General features: G+C 38.6%; 1 protein-coding gene across 1 annotated transcript; it reads right to left on the bottom strand.

The window, feature by feature from the left end:
• Positions 1–5,441: 5,441 nt before the first annotated feature.
• On the bottom strand, positions 5,442–12,911 carry LOC130030387 (nucleotide triphosphate diphosphatase NUDT15-like). Its single transcript, XM_056121647.1, has 3 exons — positions 12,557–12,911; positions 6,781–6,853; positions 5,442–5,583 (listed from the first exon to the last, which is right to left on the bottom strand). The coding sequence occupies exons 1-3, from the start codon at positions 12,909–12,911 to the stop codon at positions 5,442–5,444; spliced, it is 570 nt and encodes a 189-aa protein (XP_055977622.1).
• Positions 12,912–13,340: the final 429 nt, after the last annotated feature.

Raw genomic sequence — 13,340 nt, 5'->3', positions numbered from 1 at the left:
TTTACAATAGCCAGAATCTGGAAAAAAAAACCAAGTGTCTGAGAACAGATGACTGGTTAAAGAAACTTTGGTACATCTACACAATGCAATGCTATGCAGCTGTTAGGAAAGATGAGTCATGAAATTTACATATAAGTGGATCAACATGGAGAGTATCATGTTAAGTGAAATAAGTCAGAAAAAAGTGGGACAGACATAGAAAGATTGCACTCATTTGTGGAATATAAAGTAACAGAATGGGAGACTTACACCGAAGAATAATAAACATGAATACCAGGATTATTCCACAGCTTGGAAGCTGGCCTCTCATGCTGGGGTACAGGGAAGCTCAGATAGAGGAGGGACCACCAAGTAAAGGGTGCAAGGAGGGCCCACTCGGGATGGGAGATATGTGCTGAAAGTAGACTATAGACCAAATGATGGCCATTCAATTCCTCTATTGCAAACTAAAACACCCAAAAGAAGAGAGAGAGCAAAAGGGAATGCTCTGCCACAGAGGTGGAGTGGGGTTGGAGGAATAGAGTGGGGGTGGTGGAAATACTGAGATCATTGGTGGTGGAGAATGGGCACTGGTGAAGAGATGGGAACTCAATCATTGTACGACTGAAACGTAAGCATGAAAACTTGTAGATCTGTAACTGTACCTCACAGTGATTCATTTAAAAAAAATAAGATCCTGATCAAGTCTATGTTCCCTAAAAATTTTTCCTTCAAGATGCAATCTAACCCGGAATAAAAGGAAATGTAGTAAAACATTCTGTGCGCCAAAGCCTTTAAATGTTACCAATTCATAGAGCTCCTGGGATACACTCATCAGTTTGTATGGACACTAACAACACCAGGTTTCTTTGGAGGGGAGCATTTCAGACTCAGATAATTTACACACTCAGTCAACACTACACAGAGGTCACAGAAATTTGTTCTAAATTTATTATCATTAACATGCAACACAGCTGTAGGAAATTATAGAAGAGCAAAGCATTTTTGAAAATGTCCTGATGCTGATATTCAGGCTGTTTGATCCAGAAACAAAAAAGAAATCATGATCTTGCTGGCTACAGTCTTACTAACAAAGATTTTTGGTTTTCTCAAAAATCATTTTATATCCAAGTTATTTTTATTCCAGTGATACTGGTGATTGCCAGTGATTTGGGGTTGATAATAAGATCCATGTTTATGGGTTGAAATTACATGGTCAGAATTAGTAAGCATTGCAAAATTGTATTCTTTCATGTTTGGAATGACCTCTAAAAATAACAATGTGCCAAAAGCCAGGATAAAATAATGAAGGAAAGATGAAATCTTTTCATCCATAGAATGGGGTGAATAAGTAGTGAAACACGAATGCGTGAAATAAATTAGGACTGTATCATTCCAAAAACTTAATGTTGTATGATCTTTCATATGAAACAATTGCTAGGAACTTTCTGCAGTAGCCCAGTGAGTAAGTCAAGTGACCTTTCTGAAGGAATGTGATTTTTGTGTAGTTTAGATCTCAATCCAACTTTTGAGTTGGGTTTTGAAGCTTGAACCAACCTTAAATCTTACACAGTGCTAGTTTTGCAACTGAATATTTAAGAAATTCTTGAGAGAAGGTCAATGAATTTATGGGAAATTGAACAGTGGGAGATAAAATAAGCAAGACTGGACCACAAGGACAATTGTCTTCTGTACGACTTGTCTCCCTCTTTCAGGTCTTTTCCACTTTCTTTCCATGCTCACCAACTGTGCACTAGGTTGCATGGTCCTATGTGGAAGGTTTCTTATGATTTGGGGGCTTTTTTTCATCTTCTATTAGAAGTCTTAAGGCTTAGGGCACTATAGAATCTTTAAGTGCTGCTCTTAGAGGACTTAGGAGTTCTCAAAAATCAACGTTTGGAACCTTGGAAAGCCCTTTGGTGGCTATTCTCCTGTGTAAGAGCTCTGAAAGAATAAAACCATCTGACTGCACACCATGAGGTGAAGGTTACCTGGTCAGGTAATAACAGAAAAAAACTCAATATGTGACCTATTGAGGAGCAAATACCATACCTAGATATTTGGGGATTGAGAGTCTGAACTGAACAGTGGTGAGCTTATTCTCACAGGAGACCAAGAAATGAGTACATGAAACACCAAAGAAGGCTCTGTGATGGGTACAGTAGGAGGGAGATCACCAATGGATAGCTGGAGATAATCAAGAGGAGCAAAATTCTGGAATTCAGAGAAAGTTGTGAGCTAAACAGCCTTCTAAGAATAATATGGATTGGGCTGGAGCGATAGCACAGCGGGTAGGGCGTTCGCCTTCCAAGCGGCCAACATGGCCGACCCGAGTTCGATTCCTCCGCCCCTCTCGGAGAGCCCGGCAAGCTACCGAGAGTATTCGATATGCCAGACACAGTAACAACAAAGTCTCCAGTGGAGACGTTACTGGGCCCGCTCGAGCAAATCGACGATCAACGGGAGGGCCTTTACCTTTACCTAACTCAGGAATATTTCTCATCTTATTTAGCCATTAAAATGAAAAAAATCCTGTCATTGTTTTGAGAACATAAATGGTCCTTGGGAGCATTATGCTAAGTGAAGTAAGTAATACAGAAAAAAAGTAAATACTCCATGATCTTATTAATATGTAGACTATGGAAAACAAACAAACAAATTAAACCAACAAACATCTCACAAAAAAGACATCAGAGTCAGAAATATAGTACAACAAATGAGGCATTTGTCATGCAGCTGACTTAAGTCTATCTCTGGAACCTCCAGTGATCACCCAAGCTCTCCAAGAATGACCCTTAGCACAGAGCTAGCAATAAACACTAAGCACAGCCAGGTGTGCCCCCATGTCCCCAAAATGCACAAATTCAAAAAAGAGAACAAATTTGGGGTTGTCAGAGATGGGGTGCAGGACTGGAGAGTGGTGGTATAAATTTCCAGTTTTATGATAAAAACATGCCTGTCTTGTATAGATACCAGGATACATATACAATATGATTACTATAGCTAGCACCAACTCATGATGTATATGCAAGTTATTAAGAGAACAAATCCTAAAGTTTCTTATAAAGAGAAAAATATTTACTTCTTCCTATTCCCTTTGCTTTATCCTTTCATTGCGTTTATATGTGATTATGGATGTTAACTAAACTTACCGTGATGGTCATTTCGTGTATCATGATGCATGGCGATGACTGCAAAATAAAAGTAGTGCAGGGGGAAGAATTTTCCTACAGATCTCTGTAACAGACTTGTTTTATTAATTGGTTTTTAGTCTTCACTTTAGTAAAGATCAAAGACTAATTTTAAATTAGTTAATTTTAAATTACGTTTAGTAATTATGCTAGGTGATTGTGGATCATTTAAGATATCAGTTTTACTCTTATGTCTAGCATAAAAACTTAAAGTCTCTAAATATAAGAACTGTATTTCATTTAGTTGAATACTCACTGGGCTCTTCCCTAGTAGGTGGGACCCGATGAGGATGTGCAAATGGATGTCCACATCCCATGCACTCAGTACATAAAATCTATAAATCACAGTTGAAAGTTGTTAAGTAAAACAATTTTTATTCTTTCACATTGGAAAATATATTTTCATAATAATAAGCAAACACTGTCCTCCCATTGTTCATCGATTTGCTCAAGCAGACCCTGTAACAGCTCCATTTTGAGACTTGTTGTTACTGTGTTTGGCATATTGAATACGTCACAGGTAGCTTGCCAGGCTTTGCCATGCGGGCAAGATACACTTGGTATCTTGCTGGGTTCTCTGAGAGGGGCAGAGGAATTGAACCCAGCTCGGCCGGGCTGGCTGCATGCAAGGTAAATGCCCTGGAACTGTGCTATCGCTGCAAAGATGTGGGAATCTATATTTTATGTGACAGAAAGTCAGTAAAATATCAATGACTGAACTTTTTATTATGCATGTCAATAAATTTAGATGCATAGTAAAAAGACATGTGCATTTCATAAATTACAAAGTATTACTTCTTAAAAATTTTGCCTTCATTTCAGCAAGGTTACTACTTTCCAATTTATAAAACCATGATTTTTATATAAGTTGGATTTGATATAAAATGGTGCTATATTGGCAAACTTTCTACAATCATCCAGCTTTTCAAGAGGGTCTTAAAATAATTTTTATTTTGAGATTTTCTAAGATGAAGCAAATGGCTTTTTAATTCAGTTATTCTAGTGATATTTATACTTGACTTATATGGGAATTGAAGGGCACAACATTTTGTACAAATTTAAATATTGAAATGAAATAATGTAGCAGATACTTTCATTGTTAATATGGTTTTATCATATTGATTTTTGTCACTTATTTTGAAATCTCCCTTTTCTTATTTATCTCTTAAAGATAAGAGATAAATATTTCACTGAAGATTTACATCTTTCAAAGTCTTACAAAAATTTTAGCTACAATATCACAAAGAAAATTTACAAAGCTAAGTATTCTTAATTTAAATGCCTGTTTAGTATCACCTCATGAAAATCTTCCTGTGGAAATTTGTTTGGGGTTTATTTGTGATTTTACCTCTTCTGTTGTAATAATAAATACTTTTGTTTTCTTATTCTAGTTTTATCCTAGAAGGCTATTTCACTATGTAGCTCATTTTATTTTTATTATTCTACCTAAAACTAAAATATTAAGTAAAATAGCCTAATTTGGTTCTTTTTTAAAAAGCTATTACAAATTGATGATGATGACTTTAATTCATACTGATAACTCTGAACAGCATATATTCAAAATTAATTTTATTTTCATGCAAAGACCACAACTCACTTATTCTTTGGGCACCTTAACTTTTCTGATACATTTTGTATCTTTTCTAAATTTAACATGATTTCTTTAACAGTTTTCAGTCAATATGTGACTAAGAGAACTTATAAAGTCAAAATTGATAGTGTTTCATCAAGATGTTTTATTTTGGGGCAAATCCAGAAAATGTCATACATAATTTTGAGTTGTTCCAAAGAATGTCATTGCTATTGGTCCAACTGAAACCGTCTCATAGAAATAAATTCAAAACATGTGCCAAGCATGGCATAAGGAATGCTTCTGGTTTTCAGCCAAATTTATGGCCTTACATCTTTTTCCTTACCAACCATGTCAGCACCATTATTGTTGATTTTCCCTCTACAGTCTTTAAATTGCTTGAATAAAGTTGACATTTAAAATTTAATTTAATAAACATTACCAAAAATTTAAAATATATATTTTTATGAAGTAAGGCCTGTCACAATTATATTATCTAACACAACACTCACCTAATAGTACCTTTTTTAATGTAAAACTTTAAGTGTTGTATAATTTTATAACACTGCTAAATGTTTTGCATTTGCTATACGCAGTTGTGACCAATTGAGGCATATAAACCTCTGAAAACTAGTGGTCAAACAGAAAGAGAAGCAGAAAACAGATGCTTTATTACATTCATTTTTATCAGTGGAGAAATTTCATAGATCCATTGACTGATTCACTTCATTGGCCAAATGTTCCTGCAATTCCGTTTGTCTGAGCAGTGTGCACTTCCGACCATGGAAGTCCCTTGATCCAAGCCGCCCTGGTACTTGATCAGAGTCATCTTTTGTCTCAAGTCTTTAGAGCAAAAGATGTGAGGTCACCAGATTGTTCTGTGTGACTCCAATCTGATTGCCTGCATCAATCTCCCATATGGTCAGGCAGATAACATCTGAGCTTTCTGTCCATTTGGAAATTTAATCTATGATGGCTACAATCTCAAAAAGATGGGTCCAGACTCTTAGTGTTGGAACCAGGTAGCAATTTTCTTTCTTGTTTTTATATGAAATAATTCAATGCATATTAAAGACCAATTAATATTTTTGAACAGATGATGGCAATCATAACAATAATTTTGCATTCAGCTTTTGTTAAGTAAGAGTATCCTGCATATGTCATTAGAATACAGTAAATCTCTGGTAGTGCCAAAACGTTTTCATAAACAAGCAAGAGTGGTTAACAAGAAGATTTAGTTACAGAGTAAGTGTAGAGATTCATTATTTGCATATAGGTTCAGGTACCATCTGTTGTTTAGTAATCACAGTAAAAATAGAAAACATGGTCAGTGATCGCTGGTTTCCCATTGATTTTCCAACTAACATTTGACTAACGTCTTGACATCTGCTAAAATGGTGATATTGCCCCACCCCAACTCCACACAAGATAATAAAAGAAAAACAGTGAGAATTGAGAATACAAAGCATAAAAGGATAAAAAAGGTTTTGTTGGTAAAATATTAGAAAGCAATTTTAAAGAAACTCTCATACACTGCTGGTGGGAATGTTTCTGGGACAATTCCTATGGACAACAGTGTGGAGTATTCTCAGTAAGCTTAGGATTGAATTGCCATATGACCCAGAAATTCCATTTGGAAGCATCTGCTTTCAGGACATAAAAATACTCTCTAAAAAGGATATATGTATACACCAGTATTCATTGCTGCACTCAATCTTGTCCTCTCGGCAAAGCCTAGCAAGTTACCCGTGATGTATTCGATATGCCAAACACAGTAACATTTGTCACTATGGAGACATTACTGGGCCCGCTCGAGCAAATTGATGAACAATGGGAGGACAGTGACAGTGACAAGGAATCAATCTAGATGTCTTAAAACAGATGAATGAATTATGAAGATGAGGTATATATACACATTGGAACACTATGCAGATGCAAGGAACAATAAAATAATGCAATTTTCTTCTTCGACAAGTTTGGAACTAGAAGATATCATGTTGAGTGAAGCAAGCCAGAAGATGAAAGGATGATTTCACTTACCTGTGGTATATAAAACTTTGGATGAGGAAAGGTTGTAAAAGGTGGAAGCCTAGATCATCCATGACCCCAGTGTCTAGAGAGGAAATGGACAGAAACGGAAAGAATTCAAGGGGAAAAGAGGAGAATGAGAAGAAATGGGTGATAAGAATCAGGGCTTCAATTATACAGGTGATATAAGTGAGTGTTATCACAATATAACCAAAACACAGAGTTAACAACATTGAAAACATGATTTCTTTTTTATTTATTTATTTATTTATTTATTTATATTTTTATTAGTGAAACACCATGAGGTACAGTTACAGATTTCCAAACTTTCGTGCTTGGGTTTCAGTTATACAATGATCAAGTAAATATCACTCCACCAGTGCCCATTCTCCACGACCAATGAACCCAGTAGCCCTCCCACCCCCATGCCCCACACTCCGACCCAACTCTGTGGCAGGGCATTTGTGTTCTGTCTATAATCTACTTTCAACACATATCTTGCATCCTGAGTGAGTCCTCTAACACCCTTTACTTGGTGTTCCCTTCTCTATCTGAGCTGCCTTTCCCCCGCAGCATGTGAGGCCGACTTCCAAGCTATGGAACAGACCTCCTGATACTATCTCAACTATTCTTGTGTTTTAATCTCTCATTCTGTTACTTTATATTCCCCAGATGAGTGCAGTTTTTCTATGTATGTCCCTTTCTGACTCATTTCACTCAGCATGATACTTTCCATGTCGAACCACTTGTTTGCAAATTTCAAGACTTCATTTCTAATAGCTGCAGAGTATTCCATTTTGTAGATGCACCAAAGTTTCTTTAACTAGTCATCTGTTCTCAAGCACTCAGGTTTTTTCCAGATTTTGGCTATTGTGAACAGTGCAGCAATGAACATACAAATGCAGATGTCATTTCAACTATACTTTTTTTGCCTCTCCAGGATATATTCCCAGGAGTGGTATTGCTGGGTCAAATGGGAGCTCAATTTCTAATTTTTTGAGACTCGTCCATACCGTTTTCCAAAAGGGCTGAACCAGTTGGCATTCCCACCAGCAGTCCCTTTCTTCCCACACCCACGCCAACACCGATTGCTTTTGTTCTTTGGGATGTGGGCCAGTCTCTGTGGTATGAAATGATATCTCATTGTTGTTTTGATCTGCATCTCCCTGATGATTAGTGATGTAGAGCATTTTTTCATGTGCCTTTTTGTCATTTGGATTTCTTCTTTGAGAAATTTTCTGTTCATTTCTTCACCCCATTTTTTGATGGGGTTGGATGTTTTCTTCTTGTGGAGTTCAACCAGTGCTTTGTATATCCTTGATATCAACCCATTATCGGATGGGTATTGGGTGAATATCTCTGTATCTTTTGCTGTGCAGAAGCTTCTTAGTTTAATATAGTCCCTTTTGTTTATCTCTTTTTTTTTGTTTATCTCTTGGTTGGTCAGTGACATTTCATCTTTGAAGATACCATTAGCCTCAATATCGTAGAGGGTTTTGCTGACCTTGTCTTCAATGTACCTTATAAATTCTGGTCTGAAAATATGATTTCTAAGCCACAAAAATTGTGACTTTGTAATGTTTCTGTCAAGTTGACAAGGTGAGGATAGGATTGGGTTTTGGAGGGAACACTGGTGGAGGGAAATTGACACCGATGAAGAGACTGACTTTGAAATATTATATGCCTAAAACTCAACTATCAATAACTTTGTGAATCAAACTTCTTTAATAAAAAATAAATTAAAAAGAAAACAACCTTTAAAATTAGCTAGGTAAAGTTTTTTTACCACTGGCAAAGCTTGCAATATTTTTATTTCCTAGATTTTTCAAATACCAAAGAGACTGCACATTTTTCTTGATGGTGTGATTGATTGAAAAGCTTAAAGTAGGATAGAAGAAGATTAAAAGTCAAGGTCACTATTCTGATTTCTAACAAGAGTGTTGACTATGCTATGTAATTAGTTCAATTGGGTATACCCAAGCAAAGACACTCAGATGAGATGAGCCCATGGTACTGGTAGGAACTAGTGGTAAAGTTTTCAAATGGTGTTTTTTAGAAACAACATTAGATATAAATACATTGTAATTTACATCATTCTTCTTTGCTGAGATCAGGTAACAATGCCCCAACACCAATCCCACCAGTAGTCTCAACTCCCTTCCACCACTGTCCTTGAGGTCTCTATCACAGCCTAATAGGACTTCTTAACAGGAACATTTTTTAGTTTGTTGTACTTTGGAATTCATGCTTCCAGAATTTTGTGTTCTGAAGTTTTTATGTTAATAAATCTCATCTCTACATTACTGATATGCTAGAGGCTCCTGAACTTTACCCACTTTATCTCCCATCTTTCTCTTCTATCATCCCACTCATTTTTTTCACTTCTTATTTGTGACCATGCAGTCCCTCTTCCTGTTATTCTTCAGTACACTGAAAATAAGTGAGATCATCTTGTATGTTCCTTCTTATCACTCACTTCACTTAATATGATATCCCCCAGTTCCATAAAAATTGCTGCAAAATGCATGATTTCACCATCCATTGCAGCTACATAGTTTTATATTGTGTTTATACACCACACTCTCATTATCCATCTATCAGTAGTTCTCACAAAGGTTGATTCTATATCCTAGCTATTTTGCGGATTGCTGCAATGAATAAAGTAAAAGTAAAGTAAAGGCCCTCCCGTTGATCATCGGTTTGCTCAAGCGGGCCCAGTAACGTCTCCATTGGAGACTTTGTTGTTACTGTGTTTGGCATATCGAATATGTCACGGGGAGCTTGCCAGGCTCTGCCGTGCAGGCGAGATACTCTCGGTAGCTTGCCGGGCTCTCCGAGAGGGGCGGAGGAATCGAACTCGGGTCGGCCATGTTGGCTGCATGCAAGGAAAACGCCCTACCGCTGTGCTATCGCTCTAGCTGCTGCAATGAATAGTGGTGTGTATATATCATTCTTGTGTCTCGGGGATAGATACCAGGAAGTAGATTGCAGGACTGTGCAGTAACTCTAGTTTTACTTCCCTGAGAAACCTCCACATTGTTTCCCACAGTGGTTGAAACAGAGAACATTCCCACCACAGTAGATGGGAGTTCCTTTTTCACTACATCTCCACCAGTACAGATTACTCCCAGGTGTTTTGATGTGAACCTTTTCTTTCTAGTGTCAGATAGTATCTCATTGTCATTGTGGTTTGAATTTCCCTGATGATAAGTGAGGATGAGCATTTTTTCATGTTTCTATTGACCATCTCTCTGACCTCATTAGAGAAGTCTCTGTTCATTTTTTTTCTGATTTTTGGATAGGGTTTTGAGAATTTAGGGGATTTTGAAGGAGATTGATTATTTTGAGTGCTTTGTATATCTTGGATATTAGTCCTTTATCTGTTCTATTGAATGCAAATATTTTTTCCTCATTCAATTTGGTGTCTTTTAGTTTTAGCCCTTGTTTCCCCAGTTATGCAGAAATTTTTAGTTTGATGAAGTCCCATTTGTTTATTTTTGCTTCTGTTATCTTTGTTACTGGAACTCTATCATTAAAAACAACTTTGAGATCCAGATATTGGAGTGTTCTGCCATAATTGTTTTGTATACTTTATGGATTCTACTATAATACATAGGTCTTTGATTCACTTTGAACTGACTTTTGTACAGGGTGTGAGATATGGACCCAGATTTATTTTTATTTACAGGTGGCTATCCAGTTTCTCCAACATCATTTGTTGAAGAGCCTGCCATTACTCCATTACTGCACTACTTGTTGTACCTACATCCTTTGTCAAAAATTGTGTGAACGTAATTGTATTGAGGAAGTAGAAAACATACCATGTTTTTTGGATTGAAACGATGTCGTTAAAATGAACACATTACCTAAATTACTATATAGACTCAAAGCAATCCCAATCCAAATCCTGATGATCTGAGCTCTTCAAGGACTTACAATGGTCAATAATAAATAAAGCTTGTGTGGAAACACAAAACATCCCAGATAGCCAAAGGCATGCTAAGAAATAAGAATTTGATCAGTATCTCATTACCCAACTTGAGAATATATTATAAAGCTATAATACCAAAATAGTCTAGGTAGTTTTATAAGTGAACAAATCAAGACTTTACAGTTCAGTGAGGTTTAACAAATTGAAAACTGTTGCAAAATTTAAAAGAAATATTATCTGACACATTTTAGCAGATCTATAAAATAACTATTATCCTCACTTCTTAACAACATAGATGTGCTTTGCTATTTATGCAGCATAAATTGTGTACTTATAATTATTCTTTGTTCAGATATATATTTTTATTCACTTTGTTGTTTATAATTGGAGTTAATTCTTTTTATTTATTTATTTATTTATTTTATTTATTGAATCACTGTGAGAAAGGTTACAAAGCTTTCAGGTTTAGGTCTCAGTCATGCAAATATCAAACACATTTCCCTTTACCAATACTTATTTTTTACCATGAAGAACCCCAATAAAACCCCACCCCCACCCCTCCCAGTCCCTGTGAGGCAGATGAATTCTAGTTAACACTCTATCTGCTTTGATTAGATTCATTGTTTCAATAAAAGATTCAGCACTATTATTTAGAGTTTGCCCCCCCCCCAAATCAGACATGCTGAAAAAGCATTGTGAAGTGATTTGCTTTCTACAGCTGGGTTCAAGAATTAAATGTTGGTTTTGGATTTCTGCTATTTTACCTATTGACCCTGGAAGTATTTCTACTGAAAGTCAGATAGTTAAGAAATTGATTTCTGTGTTCTGGAGTTGTGGCCGTGCTGGAGAGCCGCTCGTGGGGGGCAACTGTTGGCCTCGGTAGGGCGTGAAGGGCGGACCGAAACGCCCCCCTTCCCATGAGGTTTTAGTCGCCCCCACACCCCCGGCTCATACCTGCTGTCCACAAGGCTCCCATGCGGCCGCCATCTTTCCTTCCAGAGAGGAGAGGGCGATTGGGGCAACACCCTTTCCCCTCCGGGCAGACATGATGGCCTGGATTAACGCATAGTCCATTCACTTTTCTGCTCCAAGATACTGGGTTCTGCATTAAGTCCTTGTGCTTCTGGGGCTGTGGCCGTGCTGGAGAGCCGCTCGTGGGGGGCAACTGTTGGCCTCGGTAGGGCGTGAAGGACGGACTGGAACGCCCCCCTTCCCATGAGGTTTTAGTCGCCCCCACACCCCCAGCTCATACCTGCTGTCCACAAGACTCCCATGCGGCCGCCATCCTTCTTTTCAGAGAAGAGAGGGCGAATGGGGCAACATTGATGGCCTGGATTAACGCATAGTCCTTTCACTTTTCTGCTCCAAGCTGCTGGGTTCTGCATTAAGTCCTTGTGCTTCTGGGGCTGTGGCCGTGCTGGAGAGCTGCTCGCAGGGGGCAACTGTTGGCCTCGGTAGGGCGTGAAGGATGGACCGGAACGCCCCCCTTCCCATGAGGTTTTAGTCGCCCCCACACCCCCAGCTCATACTTGCTGTCCACAAGGCTCCCATGCGGCCGCCATCTTTCTTTCCAGAGAGGAGAGGGCGAATGGGGCAACACCCTTTCCGCTCCGGGCAGACATGATGGCCTGGATTAACGCATAGTCCTTTCACTTTTCTGCTCCAAGCTGCTGGGTTCTGCATTAAGTCCTTGTGCTTCTGGGACTGTGGCCGTGCTGGGGAGCCGCTCGTGGGGGGCAACTGGTGACCTCGGTAGGGCGTGAAGGACGGACCGGAACGCCCCCCTTCCCATGAGGTTTTAGTCGCCCCCACACCCCCGGCTCATACCTGCTGTCCACAAGGCTCCCATGTGGCCGCCATTTTCATTTTTTTCAGGTTCCACATTCTTTGGTTCTGAATCATGAACCATGTCTACTCCTCCTTTCATTAATATGGTAACATAATGGTAATTCTCTTTCTCAGCAAAAGAATTCACAACAGAAGCAAAGCGAACATTTTTCAGGTGAAGAGCTGCTTCTTCCCAGGTTTCCCTTTGAGCACATTCTTCCCAGCTTTCTCCGAACTCCAAATGACCGCCGGGAAGCTGGAACATGCCAGCGCCAAATGATCCTTTCCGCTTGCCCAGGAGCACGCACCGAGGGTGCTGGCTGCTGGTCACCACCACTCCGACTCCGACTCCCGGACGCGGCCGCTGCGGCCCCGCGCCGGCCATCCTAACGCGGCCTGAAGTTAATTCTTATTCACTGTCATTTAGTATTAAATTGTATTACTTTACCAAAATTCAGTTTTTCATTTTTAAAATTTTATATCTATTTTCTACAATAGAACACCGTTATTGTTTTGTACTTGCAGTACTGCTAAACCAAAGTGTCAAAATCCTTCGACCATTGTTGCAAGGTCCCCTCCTCACCCCTTTATCATCTTCAAATCACTCTTCTTTTGACCTTATATCACGGTTGTCTCCATTGTGGATTGTGTAATACTTTTCTTAGTTTCTTTGTACTCTGCATATGAGAAGACCATTCAATACCTTTTTCTTTTGGGGTCATACCCAGCTATGCACTCAGGAATTACACCTGGTGGTGCCAGTGGGACCATATGGGATGCTGGGGATCAAACCTAGGTTGGCCGTGTGCAAGGC

Source organism: Sorex fumeus, unplaced genomic scaffold (assembly GCF_029834395.1).
Source record: "Sorex fumeus unplaced genomic scaffold, SorFum_2.1 ptg000044l, whole genome shotgun sequence".
Classification (NCBI taxonomy): Eukaryota; Metazoa; Chordata; class Mammalia; order Eulipotyphla; family Soricidae; genus Sorex; species Sorex fumeus.
Note: the sequence above shows the minus strand (reverse complement) of the source record. Positions and strands in the feature narration are given on the sequence as shown.